Source organism: Phalacrocorax carbo, chromosome 2, assembly GCF_963921805.1.
Source record: "Phalacrocorax carbo chromosome 2, bPhaCar2.1, whole genome shotgun sequence".
Lineage (NCBI taxonomy): Eukaryota > Metazoa > Chordata > Aves > Suliformes > Phalacrocoracidae > Phalacrocorax > Phalacrocorax carbo.
The window spans coordinates 123,054,605-123,076,439 of NC_087514.1; the positions used below are offsets into that span (position 1 = coordinate 123,054,605).

The window sequence follows — 21,835 nt, forward strand, 5'->3', positions numbered from 1 at the left end:
CTCTTCACAAGGTAGGTGTAAAAAATTCATCCCCCTTGAAAAACTGCAAACATAGTAAGTCTTTGATCAGGCAAAGACAGTTTCAAATTGGAGCCTGCTTAATCAAGGAGATGAACAAGCTCCAGTGGGTGATGCAGTTGGACCTGTGATTCAAATGAGCTATTTGTAGACTGCACTACAGCAATCACTCCTTAGCCCAGCGGCAAGCAAGACTGCAAAAGATCATTTCAGTTACTGGGTCTGCAATTGCAGGCAGCAACATAAATGTACAGTCCCTGAGAGAGCCCTATGACATCCATTTTACAAGCTTCTGTAAACACATCTTATCACCCCAGGCTCAGGGCAAATGGAAGAAGTTCCTCAAAAAGTGCAATGCACTGTAAGAAGACAGCAGGAAAGATCAAGGACATAGCTTTGTCATAGGACCCTGCAACAGCAGAGAATTTCTGTGTCAAAAATATCCAAATGGTTGTAGGATCAAAGCCTTTATAAACAGAGGACAGAAAAAACCCTGTGTGATCTGCCCCAAAGTTAAATTTCCTACTACATGGTGTTTGTGATGAAATTAGGGCCAAGCATGTGAGGAAGAGCCATACACTGAACGGGTACTTGGGATAATCGTGTCTCAGTACCACTGAGTTGGCCAGCATCTCCCTCCCTCCCCTACAGGACATGAACGTATGGAAACTCTGCAGCAGAGGTTGTTCCTACCCCCTCATCGATTCACCAACACACAACTTCTTCCCCACCAGACCCCATTCAAATCTTTAGATGGGTTACCTGTAAACTATGGCCCACAATTCTACACCCCCAAATCCTGCTGATTTGAACATGAGTTAATGGTTCCTAAATACCAATTCTTAACATTATCACAATGTGCTCTTCTGGTCTGGCATTTCACACTCTTTGCAGCAGTGAAAATTAGTCTGCAGCCTTGCTGGACAATGGAGGATCAAGCCCTATAACTAAAAAGTACAGTGCAGAGAAAATTTAAAATTACTTAAAGAATGGTGTCAAATCAATCCCATTTCCATCCTGCTTCGGATTTATCATGTTCTGCTCTGCTTGTGTCCTTTTATCTGCATTTAGATTGTTAGGTCTTTGGGTCAAAGATACTTTTCCTGTGTCTCATGGATAACTGAGCCCTGAGTGTCAAAGGCATTTTAGCAATTCAGAGTTGGTTGCCCCTCTGGAGCCTGGATATGCTTTCTCCTTGCAAGGACCAGTCTGGTTTCAGTTCTTGCTTCTCCAAAACTTCTGGTGAGGGACCATCTCTCTTCCTGTGATACATTATAACTTCTGTGACTTTTGGATCTTTTTTACTGGAGACCTTACGTTTCTTTCAAGCTGTTGAGGGATGCTTTGTGCCCTGAGGTGTGTCAGTCAGAGGGGCAGTAGATATCCCTCTTGATCTAATTAGGGATACCATCTGTCACAAGGCTGCTGATGCTGCTGAGGTGATGAACTGCTGGCCTTGCTGGCACCTATCAGTCCTTTGAACATGATGGAACAAAGATCCAGATTTATGTACTCACATTAAGTAATGTCTACAAATATTGACCATCATGTGTGGCCAAACTGAAAAGACTTCAAAGGTTCTAATGGGGAAAAATACAGCTTTGAGCCAGTCACTAAGGGCACTGGTACTGTACAGTCAATAATGGCTACATTTGCATGATATGGAAGGTAGTTGGGTAGATGGGAAAGAAGATGGCTTTGTAACCCCAACAACTTGCCTTGAATATTATTAAGGCTGACTAGAAAAATGGTAAAATATTTATACTGTTTTATTTATTTCATAGGAAGCCAGAGGTTTCCTTGATTTAATATTTGGGTCAGCTCCATTATACCTTCAAAGACTGGACCTCCTGGTGGCAAAGGTTTGAATCAAAGGGTAAAGTTTAGAAATTGTGTATAAGGCAAATTCTGGTGCAAGACACCTCTAGCAAAAGTTGCAGCACTGAAGTTGGCACGTTGGGGAATCTGAGTGGGTGGTGCTTGTGTGCCCAGAAGAAACAAGGTGGAGTTTGAAGTGGAGCAACTTCACACCATCTTACTCCTTGTCACACGGAAGACTGACACTAGCTGGATCATCCTCAAACAGATTCAATGAAGCTAAACAAAGTAAAACAGTGGGCCTCGACACCAGTGCCCAAGGACACCGATTCCAAAGCAGTAACCTGCTCTGGGAAGCACTGTACTTTGTCATCAGTGTCAGTGTGGGCTGTGGAAGTGGCAGTATCAACAGTATCCTCCTACTTCCAAGTGTCTCTGAGTTATGACAGAGAAATCAGCTTAAAACATGGGTTGGCTTTAAGCAATGAAAGTGTCTGTGGGGTTGAGTTTCAGAGCCTCTGCCTTACGCTGCCAAATACTCTGTTTTCATTTTATTCCAAATGGAACTAGACTTAGGACTTACAATATGGTATGACTTCCCTGAACTCCAGAAAGGTCTGGCATGCTGGAGAGAAAAGATATGTACTTGTGGGTGGTGTTTGTATTATTTTACATAAATATAAAAATACCTGTATAAATATATGTATAATTAAATAATTATGAATTAACTAACTTAAATTTATATGGGAGTTTTCATTAGAAGAGCCAATATTTAGAGATTCACTTGAAAGATTTAATCTTCAAAGCATTCATAAACATCCTCCTGGCAACCTTGTGAAGTACTTACTTGAAAAAGCAACAACAGGCCAATTATTTTTATTTGCAATTCTTGCATTTGGAGAAAGTGCCATAGTCTTAGACAAGTTTATTTTGGCCTTTTAAAGTTATTACCTATCACCCTAGTTATCTGCTTATGCCTCTCAAAGATAGACTGACTCCGCGTATGCTGGGGTATCCCAAGAGTGGATCTACTCATGCAAAACTAATGCCATCAGGCACGAAAACTGTGGCACAACCGTATGATGTGAAGCACATCATTATCTTATCTGTGCATGTGCATTGCAGCAGCACCACAGTTGCTAACAAGCTCATACATACATAAGTCTATAAAGAGGATGGTTGCATCATATACATATGCAGCTCTCTGATCATAACAAAAGCTTGACTGCACATTTCTCACTGTTGCTTTAACGTTAGGTTTAGAGCCTCTTTGTTTATAAATACTGTCACTTTAATTTTTTAAAGATTTTAAGTAAATATGGCAACATAGAATTCTTCCTCTTTTCACACCAGGAACAGATATACAGCAACTAATACAACACACACACCCCCCTCTTCAAACTTTTAGCTTACCTGCCCACTGTTAGCTAAGTCATCCACAGACAGAGAAGGGTCCAGTCTCAGGGATAACCCAAAGTCACAGAGACAGCAGGTTAAATCATTTTTCACCAGGATGTTGGAACTTTTTAGGTCTCTGTGCACGATAGGTGTTTTGGGGCGACCACAGGGTGTGTGATCACTATGCAGATGGGCAATCCCTCGGGCCAAGGACCCACCCAGTTTCCAGAGGTCCTCCCAGCTGATAATATGCCGTGTGAGATATTCCTGCAAGTTTCCTCTAGCATGGAAGGCAGTGATCAACCAATACTGTTTACCAAGATCTGTCTTACGCTCCTCTGCCGTCAAAAATTGGAGGATGTTCTCATGCTTGAGGTTTACATCTGAAAAAATGTCTTTCTCAGTTTTCCAGGAAGCATATTCTTCATAGGGGAAAATCTTGACTGCCACCGTTTCATACTGCTCCGATGTGTTTTGTTTCAATTTGGCTTTATATACTTCAGCAAACCTTCCTTTGCCAACGACAATATCCAACTCAATGGGCAACAGTTCTGTGTTGTGGTTGATGTTGTTGGCACAGGTAGAGCTGATGTCTGAGCGGTCATCATCTAACATAATGGCACAAACATCACTGCAGTCCTTATGTTTCCTGGGCTTGACATTCTTCTCCCATGCTTTGTTGAGCTTTCTCTTCTTATGAGTGCGATAGGCATAAAAGATAACAATCACAGCAACAGAAATCACCAGTAATGGGACAAGACTTATGATTGTGACTTTCGAAATTTCATCTTTCTCCTCTGGCTTATGAGGGTCATCTGTAAAGCAGAACAGATGGAAGGCCTACATTAAATGATATAATAGCTTTATGTATACAGGAGGTTGTCAATAATTATAATTTTCATACAGAGTGTAATACATGATCTCCTACAATAACAGTAAATAATAAAAATTATCACTGCTTTCTTAGCTCAAAATGTTGTTTTGTATATAGGCCTCCACTTACCAGGACTTCCTTGTCTGTTTATTTTATAAAAAGCCAGAGCTGAATGAGCAAGAACCTAATGTAATTTAATAGCTTTGTTCTTCTCTCAGGCTTTTAATACGTAATGGATGAAACCTTCAGTTTCCTGAATCCAACAGCAAGTCTCCTGCACTTATTGTGTTGATGTATTCTTGACAAATCTGTCCCTTTAACCAGTAATTACTAGAACACATTAATTTTTCTAAGAACTGGATTGATAAATAAATAGACAAAGCAGTGTGAATTCCCACTTGCCCAATTCTCACTCCAGATCCAGTATACTTCAGTGGGATCCATTTACAGACATCTTCAGGAAGCCTGTCACACACAACTACTGCAGGCTAACATTCAGGCACAATATGTATGCCTGCATAGACATCTGAAAAAAAAACCTTATTCTCATACTTTGATGTATGTGAAAAAGTGGTGCTAGAACAAATGCAAACACCTGTGTGTACACAGGTGTTTGAATCCTACAGGCACAATCAGGCATGTATGACACATCTGAGAATTTTCACCCCCCCATGCACTTTTTGCATGGATTTATGTAACTGAAAACATCCTCTGTGTGTCATTTTCTGGCTGTACACTGGCTGTCCTGTTGTAAAGCAGATGACTGTTCACTCCAAACTCCTTAGCTGGTGCCACCCACACACCAAGATATTCTTAGGTGGAGCGTATAGGAATAGGGAATAAAAGAACACTAGAGACATATTCAAGAATAGGGAGATGTTCTGGGAATGGTACAGAACATTATTCTAGAGGTGAGAACAGCCATATCACCTCTAGCTGTGACCCTTCTAGTTCAGTTGGGGTATTTTTTAGGGAAGGTAAACAGTTTAAAAGAGAACAGTTTTATTCTGAAAATAGATTAAAGGAGGGTGGGAGTTTATCTGAACCTGATTTGATTGGACACATAGAAATGTACTCTCCCAGCCTATTTCTTCCTTTGAGTCAGTGTAAAGGTACTATATTATGTTTCCATGAGGGAGAGGATTGATTGGAAGAAGCCCTGGGAGCCTAACCTGAACGGATTAAAATAAGTGAAGCTACAGCCAAAGTTAAGCAAGTGGCTTGTGTTGGCAGCATGATGCTCTGGCGGATGCTTACAGCAATGTCACTGTCTCAGGTTGTGTGTATCAGGCCAAATAAGTCAGTAAGAAAAAGAAAAGTTCAATAACCTCTGAAGGGAAGTTGCCACTAACTACATCAGTCACTAACCTCTGTTTCTCCTACCCTGTGCCTCTCAAAATGAAGGTGAGCCATGCCGAAAGGGGTGGGGTGAGTTTTCAATCAGAACAAAAAGTACCTCTGATCCTCCAATTTTACATATAAAGAGGTTTCCATTGGAAACACAGTTAGCTGGTGAGCAGCAGGAACCGTCAGCTATTCAAAAGGCAGGTGACAGGACATCTGAAGAGAATATTCTTCTTTATTTGGAAGAAGGCCTGAATCCTGAACCAGGATGCGCTTCCTCTGAAAGGTTCATCAGCCAGATGCAGAGCAAGTAATTCAATTCTAGCCTGTCTCACAGGGTTTCAAGGAAAGGGAAGTGCCTTTCTAGCACTGACATTCCCAGCTAGCACAGGTCAGTGGCATTCACTAGCAGCACCTACAAATAATGCATTTCCTTCGTTTATACAAAAAAATACCTTTTAAGCCAATCCCGTCTTCCACACCTATGCAAACCACAAATGCTTATTCTCAAGTGATTTCCCTTGGCAACAAAATGTTAGTAAATTTTAAACTTTATAACCTTTAAATAGAAAAAAATACTTGAAAGTTCATCAGATTACAGGCATTCCTTCTGCTTCTTAGTGTGTTGAAGAAAGGAAAAAAAGCCATGTTTATTATGGCCCTTACTGGAGGAATATATTTAGAAAGTCCAGTATCACTGCCTGTTAACAGAAGATTTGCATTGCTTATTCCCATGTGCATTCTTCGCTCTCAGAAAATCTGCTTTATAAAGAACTCGGGAAACACCCCAGCGGAGGCGAACTGACTACATTGTGGGATGGCTGTTTTGGAGTTTTGGCTGCAAGCAGGCCGCAACTGCATGAACACAACTATGATCTGTAACAATCAGATAAAATAGTTTTGATGAACGACTGGGGTTCTGTTTTGGTTTTTTTTTCTTGACCACAGAAGAGCACGCTAAAAGTTTGGACTCTGCTCTTGGAACTGAGTAATATGTCATCTATATCACATGGTATACTTTTTAACAAAGATGAACATGCCTCTTTAGGGCTCCTAAAGCCCTTTTTCTTTGCTACAGAGCTGCAGTATGTAGCCCAGATATTTGAAATACTAATCGTCTTTCTAAATGAGGGAGAAGAGACCCCAAGATGTATTAGTTCTCTCTCAAATTTCTCCCCACGAGTCCAAGCAGCTGGAGGTAGTTGGGTGCATATTCAGCTCTAACTGAGAAGAAACTCACCCAAAGCAGCCACTCCTTGACTTTTATGGCTACCTGTCTGAGGGTCTCCGATCATTCCTATAATGGCCTAGAGCAGGCTGTATTGTTTTGGCCTACAGCTGAGAAGTCTCCAGCAGACTTCACAGCCCCTTTGGCTCTTCCTCTTTTTGCACAAGAGAAAGCTCTGCTTGTGGTGCAAGGGGATTTCTGGGTGGAAGGGAGAAATGATGTTGCAAATGTCACTTGAAAAAGAATGAAAAAAATTCTTTAATCAAAGCAGAAGCTGAGCAGTTTGGCCACTTCCCCTGAGCACTGCATCATCCTGCAACCCTGCTGCAAAGTGACATCCACTTTGGCACTATCTCTTGGAGGAAGTAGGGAAGCAGAGGGTGAAAAGCACAGGGCTGCACATCCCCACCTAAAGTAGCAGGGATGAAGGGTGTGATCATTTTCAGCTTTTAAGACACTAGACAAGTCCCACTCAAGGCTTGGGAAGTGCAAGAATGAGCACGTGACAGGGAGAACTGGGTGTCAGGACTGACAAGGCTGACCTCTGAGCTTAAAAGATGGGGACTGAGCTGCCTGCCAGCAGAATTAAGGGGACAGCAGCAGCAAAGAGCTGGTGGCACTGAGGGCTGGTCCAAGCAAGACACTTCTGGAACTGCCTTTGATTTTGACTGCTGATATGAGCAGAACAGAATCAGCCATTCCAGCACAAGCTAAGGTTGGGGTACTTCTCTGTTAAATCTGTGCACAAAGTCAGGGCAGGATCAAAATTCAGAGCATATCTGTATGTTTGCATAGTGGCTAGCCAACATCTTCTGGCTTGGCTACAGGAATCTAAGAATAAATATGTTCATTTGCTTATAAATAAATACCTATGACTCAAATCCCATACTTTCAAAAATGGGAGTGCAGCTTCCTCTTTCTGAGCACCAGAATGAGCAAAACCTGGCTGCACAGGCAGGCAAGGAAATGGTTAAATGAAACAGCCTTTCAGGTTTTGTGAACATGCTCCTAAATAACTTTCCCCACCCAGAACTACTATTTAGGTGGATCAGTCCTTTCTTAAGCTTCAAAAGAGCCTATTAATATAGCATAACAATAGAGAAGTTGAGCTAAAAGAAAGCTTCCTGTCTGTGGTTTAAACTAAGCACAAACCATCTGCACAACCCTTAACACTACCTAAGCCTCTAGGGAATAGGGCTCAGGTGCCAAGGAGAATGGGAACACTGTACAGCCCCTGTTCAGCCAGGAAGCTTCAAAGAACAACAGTGCTTTGCCTGCAAAGTTTTCAGGTTGCACTGGGTGCCTTTGATTGAACTTTGGTGACACTGAACTTCGGAAACAAGAAATAAAACAATGGCAATAAAATTAGGACCCACACTTTAATGCATAGGGCAGCAGAAATGCACGGCCAGTCCTGACAGAACTACTTCAGTGCTGTTTGCTGCTCATGTGAGTTCCAAAGTTGCTGCCTATTCAGCTGCTAGTCAGAGCCACACAGCAGGGCAAGAATATATTTGATATTGGCAGAACTCAGGTTAAACATATTGACACTGATGTATTGCAAGCTTTTCTAGTGTCTTAAAAACCCCCAGAAACACAGAGTCACAAAATATGGGCCCAGACCTGGGACTGTGATCTAGTTATTTTGCAAGCTCCTGGCACACAAAGCAGCCCTTTGAGCTGACTGGAGGACAACTCTGTTCTGCAGCAATTCTGAGGTTTCAAAGTTTGGTTTCAATTCCACACTGGAATGAAAACCAACCCTCTTTGAATGTTTTTGCATAAACAGAATTCTGTTCAAATGTTGCAATTTGGCAAGAGATGTGAGTGCTGAATCCCCACCAGTGAAGGGACTAGTCTGGGGCATGGGACCTCCAAGCTGAAGTCCTGCTCTCTTTGATTTAGGGAAAAGCTTTTCATCTCTGATTGTTCTGAATCAAGCAAAATGTGAGTTTGAACCTTACATGTGTACCAATTTCTGGGCAAGACACTAGGCAGTAAAATATGGAAAAGCCTGCCAATCTCTTTAGCACTACTTTCTGGATGAAAATTAATTCCATAAATTGTTTCATTTTCAGTGAAATGAAGTTTCACTCTAAGCAGCTGTTTGGGGTAACTTAGTTTACCTCTACTGAAGAATCCTCAAGTGACAATGAAATTTTGTAGTTCAGTGTCTCATGTACCTTCCTGATTTTGGTCTTTTTAGAATTCAAATGGCTTGGAAATCTGCAGCAAAGCATTTTTAGATGGGAACTGTTGATTTTCAAAACAGAAACTCTGCTTCTGACATTCCTGTACTTTTCCCTGAAACTCCTATCTGAAGGACAAAAGTGGTCTGAAAGTTGATCCAACATTCATGCTTAAAAAGTTCTGCTAATTTTACAGGCATTGTTTTCTGGGCTTTGTGGATGGGGGTGGGGATATTTTTTGTTGGGGGATGGGTGCTTTTTCCTTAGGAAAATGGTTGAACCTGACACAAAATACTGGGAAATAATCAAACTCAAATATTGCACCTCAAACTAACCTGCATTTTTTTGTCTTGACAGTTTCTTGGAAACATTATAATTTTCCATCCTTGCTGGAGATAAAGATTTTTTTTCAATTTAATAGGTTTGTGGCGCAGAAAATCAGTTCTGCCCCTCCCTCAGCTCTATGCAGAACCACCTGATGGCAGAAGACAGACATTACTAGATTTTAAAACCAGAGTGGACTCTGTTTTGCTATCCAGTGCAAAATAAACCCTGACACTGCTTGTTGACCTTCCTGAAAGTTAAATTCCTGCAGCCCATACCTGAATTTGACAAGAGTTCTTTTGGACTAGGTAAACCAAATCTGTCAAGGCCAGTAACTTGTGTTTTAGATGTACATCTTCATCTTTTAGTCTAAGGAGGATATTGCCAGGCTATCCAAAACACAGTATGTGCTGAAGCAGCCTCCTGGAGAGGCACTAGCTCTGGTAGTTGGCAGGTCTGCCAGGCCTGCTATAGGGGCTCAAAGATAGTATAAGTGACAAGGTAAAGCCATCTCTAGAGCCTACATCTAAAGATGTCTTTCTAAAGCACTGCCATCCTCATGGCTCCGAATTTGGTCCGTAAGGCTGTTTGCTCAAAGGTGTAGGAACTCATTCACTCAACCTTTTGGTTATTTGCCAACCTGAACGTTGCTCTCCAGTCAACATATGGCTGGTAAACCAGACACAGCCCTTAGAGCGCTTAATGCAGGCCGTTGCCCAGTGCCACCACTTACCTCTTTTCCTGAGAGGTAGTGAGGCAAAGGTACGAGCGGTTTTGGAGAGCTGTGGCACACTCACTGCTGCTTTCCCCTGGGGTGCAGCAGCTTTGCCCTTGGCACATGACTACCCACAATTGGGTGATCAGGACTCAAGACACCTCTGTTACTCCTGGGGAAAATCACCAATTATGCAACCAAATTATATGTGTAACATGTTGGAAAAGTCATGCATATGCATCTGTCAACTGATGGGAATGGCTGCATCTTAGTCACAGGGGCGTGAGGCAGGCAGTTTGCCTCTGGGTGGCTTACTTCAGTGAAAAGGCCGGGCAGCAATGATGTAATGGATATTTTATCTATTGTAAGCAGTATTTCATTTTTCAACTGATTGCCAAGTATGCTATTCAGCACCCAGGAGGTTTAAGAAACTCTTAAACTCTAAGACAGAACAAATAGTTTGTTGCTGTTTTATTCCCTCACTGCTGGCTGGAAAGTGTAATTCCTTGGTTTGTTGGCACAGCACCCAGTTGTTTAAAATCTCCCACCCCTGGATGCATTCCCTTCTTATCTCTCCCATTCTAACAGGTCACTTCATTATGTGTACACGGCATCTCTCACAGTTTGACTTTTCTAGCTAAGCTTTCCTACTCTGCAATACGAAAGTCAACATATTCTAACTTTACATGATGTGACTGTGTTCCTGGTATACATGCCTCAGTTATACAACTCAGTGTCTGCTGGTGTTTGCTGGTGGTTTTCTGGAACAAATCAATCTCTCCAGTTTCAATATGTTCCAACAGATGCCACACATTAACCACTATTTTTATTCTCAGCCTGAGTTTCACCCCTCCAACCTTTCCCAAAATATTATGTTGCCAGTGTTAGTTACAGTTTGTTTCTGTCTGTAATTATTAAAATCTCTTCCATGACAACCTGATAAAAGGTTGGCCACATTCCCACACTTATTAAGCTCTCAAGTGATGCAAATTGTAACAAATATGCCAACCAGACTGGAAGAGCTCTCTGCCTAGTTTGTCTTTACACAAATCTGTAACTGAGCTCTGCGTGGTTATTTTCCTAGGAAGCAAACAATATAAATAATACAGAGCAAAACAAAATTTTGGCTTCTTTTGCCTCTTTCCATTCTATTTCCTTTCTACTCCACTAAATGAATCAGACGTTCAGTATTAGACGGCCTCTCCTTTGGTTACATGCAGCTGCAGGCATTGGGTGGGACTCTGTAGCTGCAAATATCTAAGAGGAAACAGAGAGAACAATGCTAATATACAAGCGGTGAGAGGCTCTGTGCAACGTTATGTAATGCTACTGACCTCTTTTATGGGGCAGCTGGAAGACAGTTACCTTCTGAACATGTTAGTTGGATAACAGAAAAACAGATTAATGAAAGCCTTTGTTAAAATCCACTTGGAAGCAGTCCAGCTGTAATCATCTCCCTTCTTCTGTTCCTCGAGCACTGGACAACTCATCACAGGAGTATTTATGGACTGGCAGCTGTTTGTGCACAGGCCTTAAGTCTGCTTTTAAGTCTGAGATCCTCCTATGTAGTCAAGTAAAATCACTAACGTTTTGACTCTAGTAAGGAGAGGAAGAGGAGAGAAAGAAAGGAAGGAAAAGACAGGGGCAACATGTTAGAGACAAGCAAGAGATACCGAGTTAAGGAAATCCTAAAACATTATCCATATCTGCGATCTGGGCACAGGGCAAGGCATCACACAGGCATGCTTGGCGGTGGTTCAGGCAGCAAAACAATACCAGGTCTCCCAGGTAACAACCGTACACAGTGAGCAATCACAGCACTTAACACACTACAAATCCATAGGCTGTAACTCATTCGGGCAAATGAGTCACCCACAACTGATTAATCAGATACTTATGTCTCTTACACTCTCAATTAGCAAACCTAGTAAAACCATAATCAACGTGAAGATTGTTAGCACCACAACACCCCCCCAGCACACCTCCCCAATTAGCTTCACTATTCTCATAAACTCTTGCTGACCTGTCAGTCATCTCTGTCACTGAAGTTTTGATGTTTCAAGGCAGCTTTTTGGATAATCCAGATAACCATTAAAACTTGTACACATTGTTGCTGCTAAAGGTTTCTCCCATATTACAACTGGGTGTGGTGGGAATGCCCCAAAAATGACCTAATCTTGCAGTACATGAGGAATAAACAGAGACTGCCTGAAAAATCCAAAAGGCACCTCAGTTGCAAACTGCAGGGAGATCTGCATAGCATGGCAAGAGAGGTGAGGATGAAAACTGATCATCACATAAATTATTACAATGACTCTAAACCAAATAGAGCTGCTCTGCAAATCCTGTTTCCAAATTTTGAGATCTCTCCATTTTTGCTTGGGTTTGAACTTGATCCCCAGGAAAACAACTGCATATATAATGACAACAGTACTTAAAGGATTTCTTTTCCTGTCTGTAGTCTCCAGTGCTGGGGGTCACCCTTTTGTGCACTGCTGAATGACTGCGTCTGTATGAGCCTGCACAACAGGAAGAAGTTGCACCACATAGCAGGTAGGTCATGCACTGCATTACATGCAGGTATCCCATTTCTTCAGCTACAATGAGCGCCTGGTCATGTCTGCCCATAAAGAGCGGGTCAGACGTGAGGATGGAAAGAGCACAGTCCTCCTTGGTCCTTTTGGGTAAAAAGCCTTGACCTCAGGCAAATATCTTAGGATTATTGATAAAGAATTTTGTTAGGCATTTGTCATGGTCTCACTGGCTGATGTATAGAGGCTATGAGTTGGTGTGGCAAAGCGAAGGCTGAAAAGCAAAGCTGCCCAAACACCAAGGAAGGCCTGGAACTGTGCCATCAGCTACAGACAGACCTGGTTCATCACAACAGGTCAAAACATAAGAAGGCAAAGCAAGATGCAGAAGATCCACCAGGCACAACTAGACATCAGGGAGGAAAAAACCCTGATAGTCCAGTCCTGCACTCATCTTTTCCATGGCAGCAGGACTGTCACTGAAAACCAGGAATAAAACTCCTTAACACGGGGTGTATTAAAGAGCACGCATTACATTATTAGGCGCCAGGTGTGTGCGGGATTGTTCTGCCTAGCATGCACACCTACTATAATTCCTTTTTGACAGTTATACATGACAGTTAACACACCATGGCTATCTGACACATAATAATTGACCTGACTGAGCATCCTCTTCTTCCATTGGCCTGTATTTTCTTCGCTTAAATGTTAAGCTACAATGCGATTTTAATTTGCTGCTCATGCTTGGGGAGGGAAGGGGAGGAGAAGGTGGGGGTAGTCCTTTTGCCCCTCAGTTGAGTTGGTGGTTGCAATCTCCCCCTGCCAGAATTACCTTTCCCCCAGTTACTGGGCTTCACTAATTGTCCAGTTTCTCATGCCTTATGGGGCGAGAAGTTCCCTTCTATCACTGCTGACTGACTTGTGACCTTCCCTTACCTTCACAACCTCCTTTAGCAGGATGTTTCTCCTGTCAGTTCTTCGAGTTCTACTGATTTGTATTCCTTTGAGGAAGTACTCCTTAGTGAGGTGTGCATTGCTAGTACCCTTTATCTGGTCTAAACGTTATTTACTAGTTTGCTAAAATTCTTAGGTGTTATTTTTAAAATCTAAACACACTATTTTACATCATTTCCCCCCTTTGAGACTTTCAAAGTAAGTTCTGTGTTCTGGAGTCTCACCTAAATTGCTTAATTCTGATAATATTTTTGACTTTCCGGTGTGCACAATCGGGTACAACATGACATGATTAAAGGTAAACATTGAATCATGATACAACATAATATACATACAATAATTCTGGCTATAATTATCACAAACAGTTCTTTAACCAAGTTAGGTGTGGTAGCCATGAAATTAACTAACTCCACCATAAGGAATAACACTCCTTTTGTCTGTCCCATTCTTCCACTACCCTCTCAATCGATTTTTTTCCCTTTCTGTTGGGTCTTAAATCCATCATCTACGTATGTACAACATTCCTGTCCTATAAGAGCATAAGTTCCCCCTTGACTGGCCAACAAATAATCTAGGGCCATTTGATTTAGCAGAGTCACCATTCTATTTTGGGCCATTTTGTAAGATGTACTGTTTAGTACCTTAATGTTCTCATTAGCCATTTCCTCCAATAAATTAGTGAGTTGGTTTATTTTAGTCCATAGGCTGCAGCTGCGTGCATAAGGAAAAGAAAAATCTTTCTGCTTCTCTTATAACTGGTCTGTCTCTTAGGGTCTCTTTTATCTCTCTTCTCCAATGTGGTCATCCTGATGGAAGTTGTTGCAATACTCTAAACAGGGGCATTAGCAACCCTAACTAACAGGATCCATACCACCCTGCAGGCAACCATTGATATGCCTTTTTCCCAAAGATCCAATAATGGCCTTTCCAAGTTCCCAATGATGTTTTGGGACTAAACATGTCAAAGAAGTCTCTCCTTCTGAAATATACCCCTGAACTGCCATTAAGAATATATTGTGGCGTTTTGAGTGGGGGAGAGAGTGCTGTTACAGGTACTGTTTCCCGCCCACCAGGCTCCACTTGGTTGAAAGATGCAAATGCTTCCTTGTACTGTACTTTCTAATCTTATGACTTCAGGCTTCATATTAACTCCTGTAGGGATTGTTGCCTGTCCTTGAGTACAATTTGTTAGGGTGTCATAGTCAGGGCTAGTGCCACTTCTAAATTCATACGACATACACACCTCTGGCCCTGCCAATGGTCTGGGTTTCTATGGGAATCCCGTCCCTCCTAACATAATTTGTGAACAAATCCAACAATTCATTACATTACGGTTAGGTTAATTAAGGTAAGGTTACAACCATATTTTTGCCTGTTCGTAAAGATTGTTATGATCTGTCCCCCGATTGGCTGAACAGTTAGTTATCATCATGGCTATCCCAACCAAAACACCTACAACTTGCTGACCAGTTTCATGTTGATCTTTGAATTCTCATCTGGAAAGGATCTTTGTCTGACAAAACGACCTTCCACTGAGGCTCCTTTGGCACAGATGCTGGTTTTACTTGAGTATAATGGATCCAAGGTTCAATCCCTCCTACCTTAATCGCTGTATAGGTTGTTAGGAGTACTTGAAAGGGTCCTTTCCACTTTTCTCATAGAGGTTGAGAGTTCCACGTTTTTACATATACAGAGTCTCCTGGTTGATACTGGTGGACAGGATTGTCTAATGTGCGTGACCTTGTCAGGACAACATGTTGCTGGAGAGCCATGAGGGCTTTTCGTGCAGTTCATGATGTTTTCCTTTTGGGGATGACTTAAGTGGATTTGCTGTCTGTTGCATTTGTCATTCCTCTTTGGACGAAGGATGTCCCGCCTTTACTCTGGTGTAGTGGACCCACGGAGCAATACCATCTACCTTTACGGTGGTGTAAGTTGTCAAGAGAACCTGGAATGGCCCCTTCCACTTGGAACGAAGCAGCTCAGAATCCCAAGTTCAGATGTACACCCAGTCTCCTGGCTGATGAGAATGTATTGGAGCATCCAAAGACAAAGGTGAGGCTAAAACAACAAACCTATACAAAGATGAGAGTACCTTCCCCAAAGAAGTTATGTATTACCTCAAATCATGGTTTCCCATTATATGACTATCCCCTGGAAAAATAGTTATCTGGTAGGGACTTCCCTATAGAATTTCATAGGGGCTCACTTTCTCTTTGGAACTTCGTTGAATTCTTTTTCTTAATAAGGCTAGAGGAAGAGCCATTGGCCAATTAACTGACATTTCCTGGCAATTTTTACTAATTTATCTCTTTAGGCTTTCATACATCCTCTCCACCTTCCCACTTGATTGGGGTCTCCATGGAGCATGCACTTGATCCCTATTGTTTTGGATAATTTTTGTGTAACTTCTGCTATAAGATGAGGTCCCCTATCTGACAACATTGCCAATGGAACTCGGAATCTGGGTATCACATCCTTCAATAGGACTTTTGCTACCTCTCTAGCTTTGTTGGTGCGACAGGGAAAGACCTCAGGCCACCCTGAAGAAGTATCAACCAGATCCAACACAGACTAGTATCCTTCTTGCCGAGACAGTTCTGAAAAATCTACTTGCCAGTAGTCTCCAGGGAAGTTGTCTCCTTTCGTGGTTCCTGGAGTGGGTCTCTTATACGAATGGGCACTATTTTGTAAACAGTTTTTAAATTTATTTACTAAGCTCTTAATAATTCCTGTCCTATAATAGCCTCTGCCCTGCGATGTGTTACATGATGTTTATCTTCTGCTGCATCATTACAGCCTGTGGCACTATGACTTGCTTATCAATAGTTACCCACCATCCTTTCGGGTTTCAATGGGCTTTTAATATTTCAGCCAATTGATTATCCTGGCTCTTATATTCAGGTGTTCCTTTAGGTATGTTTACCTGCCTGGAAGGTACAGCAACCAGGATGCTTCTCTCTGCCATCTCTTTTGCTGTTTTATCAGCTAGTCTGTTTCCTATATTGGCTGAAGTATATCCAAACTGGGATTTACAATGCATAATGGCTACTTGTCTTGGTAGCTGAATACTTTTTAGTAGTTGTTTGATATCATCCCTGTATTTGATTGGAGATCTTTGTGTTGATGTAATCCTCTTTCTTTTCATTGCTCCATGGGCGTGTACTACTCCAAATGCATGCTTGGAGTCTGTCCAGATGTTTACCCTCTTTCCTTTTGATAGTTCTAATGCCTGTTGTAGTGCTACTAGTTCTGTGTTTTGGGCTGATGTATTTACAGGTAAAGGTTGAACTTCCACGACCTTAGTTTGAGTTACAACTGCATAGCCATCTCTTTGTTTCCCTTCACACATGTAGCTGCTACCGTCTGTGAATAATTCCTCTTCAGGGTCTTCTATTGGAATGGCCTTTAAGTCTTCCCTACTTGAATAGACCTGTTTGGTATTTGGAGGCAATCATGTTGCAACACTTCCTCCCTTCTGGACATAGAATCTAGAAACACTGCAGGGTTAAGGGCAATAGTTGTCTTCAGTTCCACATCTTCTTGTTCTAGGAGCACCACCTGGTATTTTAGCACCCTGCTTAGGGATAATCAGTGGCCCCCCTTTTCCTCTAGTATGGAAACCACCATGTGAGGCACGTAGAAAGTAATTTTCTTTCCCATAGTTAATTTCCAGGCTTCTTGGATTAACAGAACGGTGGCAGCCATGGCCCTTAGACATGCTGGCTATCCTCTGCTGACATTATCAAGTTGTTTAGAAAAATTTCCTCCAGCCCTTTTCCAAGATCCCAGTCTCTGCATTAGTACTGCCAGAGCTTGCTGGAGCCTCTTGTATACAAAGAGTTTGAAGGGTTTAGTTAAATCAGGCAAGCCCAGGGCTGGGGCAGTCATCAAAGCCTTCTTGAAGGTTTGAAAGGCAGATCTGCACTCAGGCATCCACTGCAGTATTTTCTTTGATTCTTTGAGTGTTTCATAGACTGGTTTCACAATTAACCCATAATTAGGGGTCCACAGTTGGCACCATCCAGCCATTCCCAAGAAGGCACGTAATTCCAGCACCAACTGTGGTTCTGGTGTTTGCCAAATCACTTAGTTCTGTTCTGTTCCCAGGCTCCACTGTCCCTGTGAAACGGTGAATCCTAGGCATAGGACCTGGGTCTTTGCTATTTGCACCTTCTTCTTGGATACTTGATAGCCAGCTTGCCCTAGGAGATTTAACAGGCTGACAGTTATTTGAATGCACTCATTCTGTGGTGGGGCAGCTACCAGAACACCATCCACATATTAGAGGAGAGTTAGGTTCTTGTTCTCCTTTTTCCATACTTACAGCTCCTTTGCCAATTGATTCCCAAACAAGGTAGGGGTATTTTTAAACCCCTGTGGCAATACAGTCCAAATGAGTTGTGCCTTTTGTCCTGTGCTCAGACTTTCCCATTCAAATGCAAAAAGCGCTTGACTGTCCAGCTCTAGAAGTATGCAGAAGAAAGCATCCTTCAAATCTAATGCTGTGAACCGTTCATCATTTTCTTTAATTGTTGTTAATAGAATATATGGATTAGCTATTACACACCTGTATTTGTCCATTATCAAAAGTTATTTGAGCCTCCAATTTGCTTAGTAAGCCTAGTAAAAGCATTGGGCACTCTGGCATGCATAGAAACTGATGTGTCCACTACTTTTTACCTATTTGAATTTCAGGGGTTGGAAAAATGGTTGATTCTCCCCCTTCCTTGTGGCACCAACTACATTCACAGTGTTTTGACTAAAAGCCCCTTTACAGGTATTTAAAACAGAATATGCAGCTCTGGTGTTTACTAGGAAATCCACTTTTTAATTTGCCAGCATCAGGGTAACCATAGGCCTAGCTGGGGTGAGCCTCCCAGTACCTTTCATGCTTCATCTAGAGTTCATAGCCTAGCAACCTGTTCATGAATTGCTCCACCAACTCGATTTCCCTGCAGACATTCCCATTTCCAGTGTCCCTTTTCTTTACAAATAGCACATTGATCTCTATCCAGAGGTTGGCGCTGGAATCCACTCCATCTTGCACCTCCCCAGCCTTGGCCTTTATGCCCTGTTCCCTGTGATCCATGTCCAGTCAATGCAGCAATCAAGTCCCTTTTCCAACCCCTTTCTACAGCCTCTCGGTTATGATACACTTTCCAAGCTGTTTCCAACAACTTAAGATTCCTAGAATCTTCCCCCTCCAATCTCTGAGGTTTCTTTCAAATGTCTTGTGCAGACAGTCCTACGAATAAAGTTGCCAACTGCAAAGCATCTCCCCCTTTCTCTGGGTCCAAATTTGTATATCTCCTAGCCACAGACATTAATAGCTCATAGAACTCAGAGGGACATTCTTCCTTCCTTTGTACCACCTGATATAGTTTAGACAAATTGATAGCTTTAGGGATAGCATGCTTTATTCCAAACATCACCAACCTCTGGTATCTAGTCAATAATTCTCTTTGAGCTAGGTTATTAGGATCCCATTAGGGATCCATAGGAGGAAAACGATCATTCACAGTTCCTGGCTGGGCACTTTGGGCATGTGTCCTTTCAGCATCCTCCTTTGCCTTAGCCAAGATCATAGTTCTCTCATCCAAAGTTAACAACGGGTCCAATACTACCTGTACATCATTCCAATCTGGATCTTGGGTTCTATGATTTCAAATATTTTTGCTACTTTTTCCAGGTCCTCCCTATATATCACAGCTAGCTCCTTCCTAGATCTTAAATCTGTCTCTGAAAATAGAACCTTGAGAGTGACCAGCCTGTTATTCCCAATTGCTTGCCAGAGAGAGGCTGGGAGTGTCGTCCCCCCCCCCAAATCACTGTGTCCTATTCCCCTTCTAGTTCGCCTTGCAACGGGGCTAAAATCCCCTTCCTCTTATGAACTTGTCTGCTCCTCCTCTGCTTCTTTCTTGCCTTGGCAATTATGGTCTCCTTTGCCCTGGGGCCACCAATAACACTATGTCCTCCTCCTCTGATCTCTCATATTTGATGCAATGTTTCCCAATACTACAAGCTGAACAACACTTCTTAGGCTTTCTCCGTGGATCCTTTTCTAAAGCTAAACCCACAGGATCACTCAGCACTAGAAAGCAATCCTTCTGCCATGCTGGGTGACTTCGCAATGTGAAGAACAAATCAACATAAGGCACTTTGTCCTATTTCCCTTTGCACTGGCAAAACAACATAAATTGCAATAGGGCAATGTGCTTCAAAGTTCCATTCTTAGGCCATTTCTCTTGATCTTCCAAAGTATACATTGGCCACCTATGATTACAATATTCAATTAACTGCTTCCTTGTGAAAGCATCACCCCACACCTCCTTCCAATGCTTCAACATACACCCCAAAGGTGACTTCTTTAAAATTCCTCCCTCAACAGATCTACTTGAACCCATCTTAGTTCCAATTTCTTCTCAAACAAACCTTAATCAGGATTTGTACTTAAATAAACCTTAATTCCAGTTTTCACTTAAACAAAGCTGTAGTTCCAATAAACAGACCGTAATTTCCAAGTTTCCACTTAAAAAGGCCATTAGTTCTGGTGGGACTCGAACCCACAAACAGAAAACATACTTTGCGAAATTCTTTTTCTCTTCATAATTGACCAAAACCAATATTACAAGTACTGGTACTTAAAACCAGATTATAATTACCGATTTCCAATTAAATAAGCTTTCACTGCCCCCGTGGGCAGTCCTTTGGCTGGTACGTGAGGCAGTCACACCAGCAAGCACTTAATTCCTATACCTTGCTGGGACTTGAAGCCAGACCTTTGGGTAGCAGTCCAGGCATCCCCATAGTAATGTGCAAACAAGCCTTCCCCAACCCTGGTCCCCCTTTTTTCTCTTCGTAACCCAATCTGGTGGGATTTACTCTCCCGATTTACAGATGGGTTTACCCTCAGTAATGCCTGAAGAAATCCCAGGAGTCTTGCCCTGAACTCACCGGACCAGGGGATCAGAGGATCTCCCCAAAAAACCTTCGGTGTCACCAGAGTCCTCTCGATCCCGTGGATCCGTCGAGCTTCAGAGGAAGAGTCCCATCTGGGTTGCCAAACTGTCACCGAAAACCGGGAATAAAACTCCTTAACACTTGGTGTATTAAAGAGCAGGCATCACTTTATTTGGTGCTGGGTGCATGGGGAATCTTTCTGCCCAGCATGCATTATTTACTAAGCATTATTTACTACCTCGTTAAAATTCTCAGGTGTTAGTTTCAAAATCTAAACACATTATTTTATATTGGGGCCAGGCCCCTGTCTGCCACCTAGCCAACTTCTAGCCAGCCAGGGCCTATTTTGCCCTGATTTTGGCTAATCTTTTCCAGTGTTTTTCCTCCCTGTCTTTGCCTTCTGGTTACACTGACATTTGACATTTGAATAAATAATAATTAAAACAGACTCGCATTGAGTTTTGCTTTGAGAAGCAGTTTTCCACCACAGGGGTGTAAACTGCTTGCCAGTCACCCACAATTTTGTTTGGCAAAAAAGAGAGGGATTGAAAAATAAACACAGAGTAGTCAGATTTCCAATGGCTACCTGTCTCCTGTATACTATTTCTCCAAGAGCCACAGAACATTGTTTGGAGTGATTCTGCACACAGTATTTTCCGCCAGCTGCCCATGGCCCGAAATGCCAGGGATCTGAATCAGGGTCAGAAGCCCCCTGACACAGCAGAAATACAGGCATGTTTAGGCACGTGCCTGACTGTGTCTTGCTTATTTTGCAGATTGGCAATTTAAATGAAAGTCAATATAAGATTCAGGCATTTGATTTGGATGTAACTACTTCCAACATCTCCAAAGCCACACTTGGGAGAGTCGCAACACCTCCCACTACCCAAAACCTTTAGACATTTATGTCTAAAAATGGAGTCAAGAGGTTTACCCTTCACAGTCAAGACTGATACAGGCTAACAGTGCTATAAACCAATTCTTCTAAAAGCAATAACAGTTCAGCTGTGAATCACTGGAATGTAGTGACTAACCTCTGGTGGAAATTAGAACTTGTTGCCTTACACATGGTTTTCTTCCTTACTTCAGAAACAACAGGAACAAACTAAATCTGGTCTGCCTTAAGTGTGCACCCAGGAGGAAGAAGAGCTAGAACACTGATCACTTGCAGCAATAGCTTGAAAGGAAAGGCTGCAATTATCAAGTGAAAAATGACAAACCTTTTTATTGTCTCAATTTCTGCTAATAAATGAGTGCAATCACTTTTTTGATCAGGCTTTTTTAGACTAGCTTTTTTCCACTTTCTGAAACTATGGGATGTGCAAAACACTGCAAAAGTTCTTGCTCTGGTGTACAAGAAATGTAGAGCAAAAAAAAGGCAAGAACAATGTACAGAATAGATCTGGATGACAGTCATTCCACAGGCAAAATTATTACAGGCTATTATCTAGTTGTCTGGAGGAGCCGTGGACCAGCTGG

The 21,835-nt window shown here is 42.2% G+C and overlaps 2 protein-coding genes across 4 annotated transcripts in view; both read right to left on the bottom strand.

Moving 5' to 3' along the window:
• Positions 1 to 21,835, bottom strand: part of STT3B (STT3 oligosaccharyltransferase complex catalytic subunit B) — a 476,425-nt gene that overhangs the window by 324,722 nt on the left and 129,868 nt on the right. The gene's annotated exons all lie outside the window — the stretch shown is intronic.
• The window catches only part of TGFBR2 (transforming growth factor beta receptor 2), a 67,139-nt gene that overhangs the window by 13,502 nt on the left and 31,802 nt on the right, over positions 1 to 21,835 (bottom strand). For 2 of the 3 annotated variants that reach the window (XM_064444214.1, XM_064444215.1), the window contains exons 4-5: positions 20,351 to 20,461; positions 3,250 to 4,049 (exon numbers count right to left, since the gene is read on the bottom strand). In XM_064444214.1, the coding sequence (XP_064300284.1) occupies positions 3,250 to 4,049; positions 20,351 to 20,461 (911 nt within the window). The remainder of the gene's footprint in view (positions 1 to 3,249; positions 4,050 to 20,350; positions 20,462 to 21,835) is intronic. The other variant, XM_064444216.1, reaches the window with a different exon arrangement.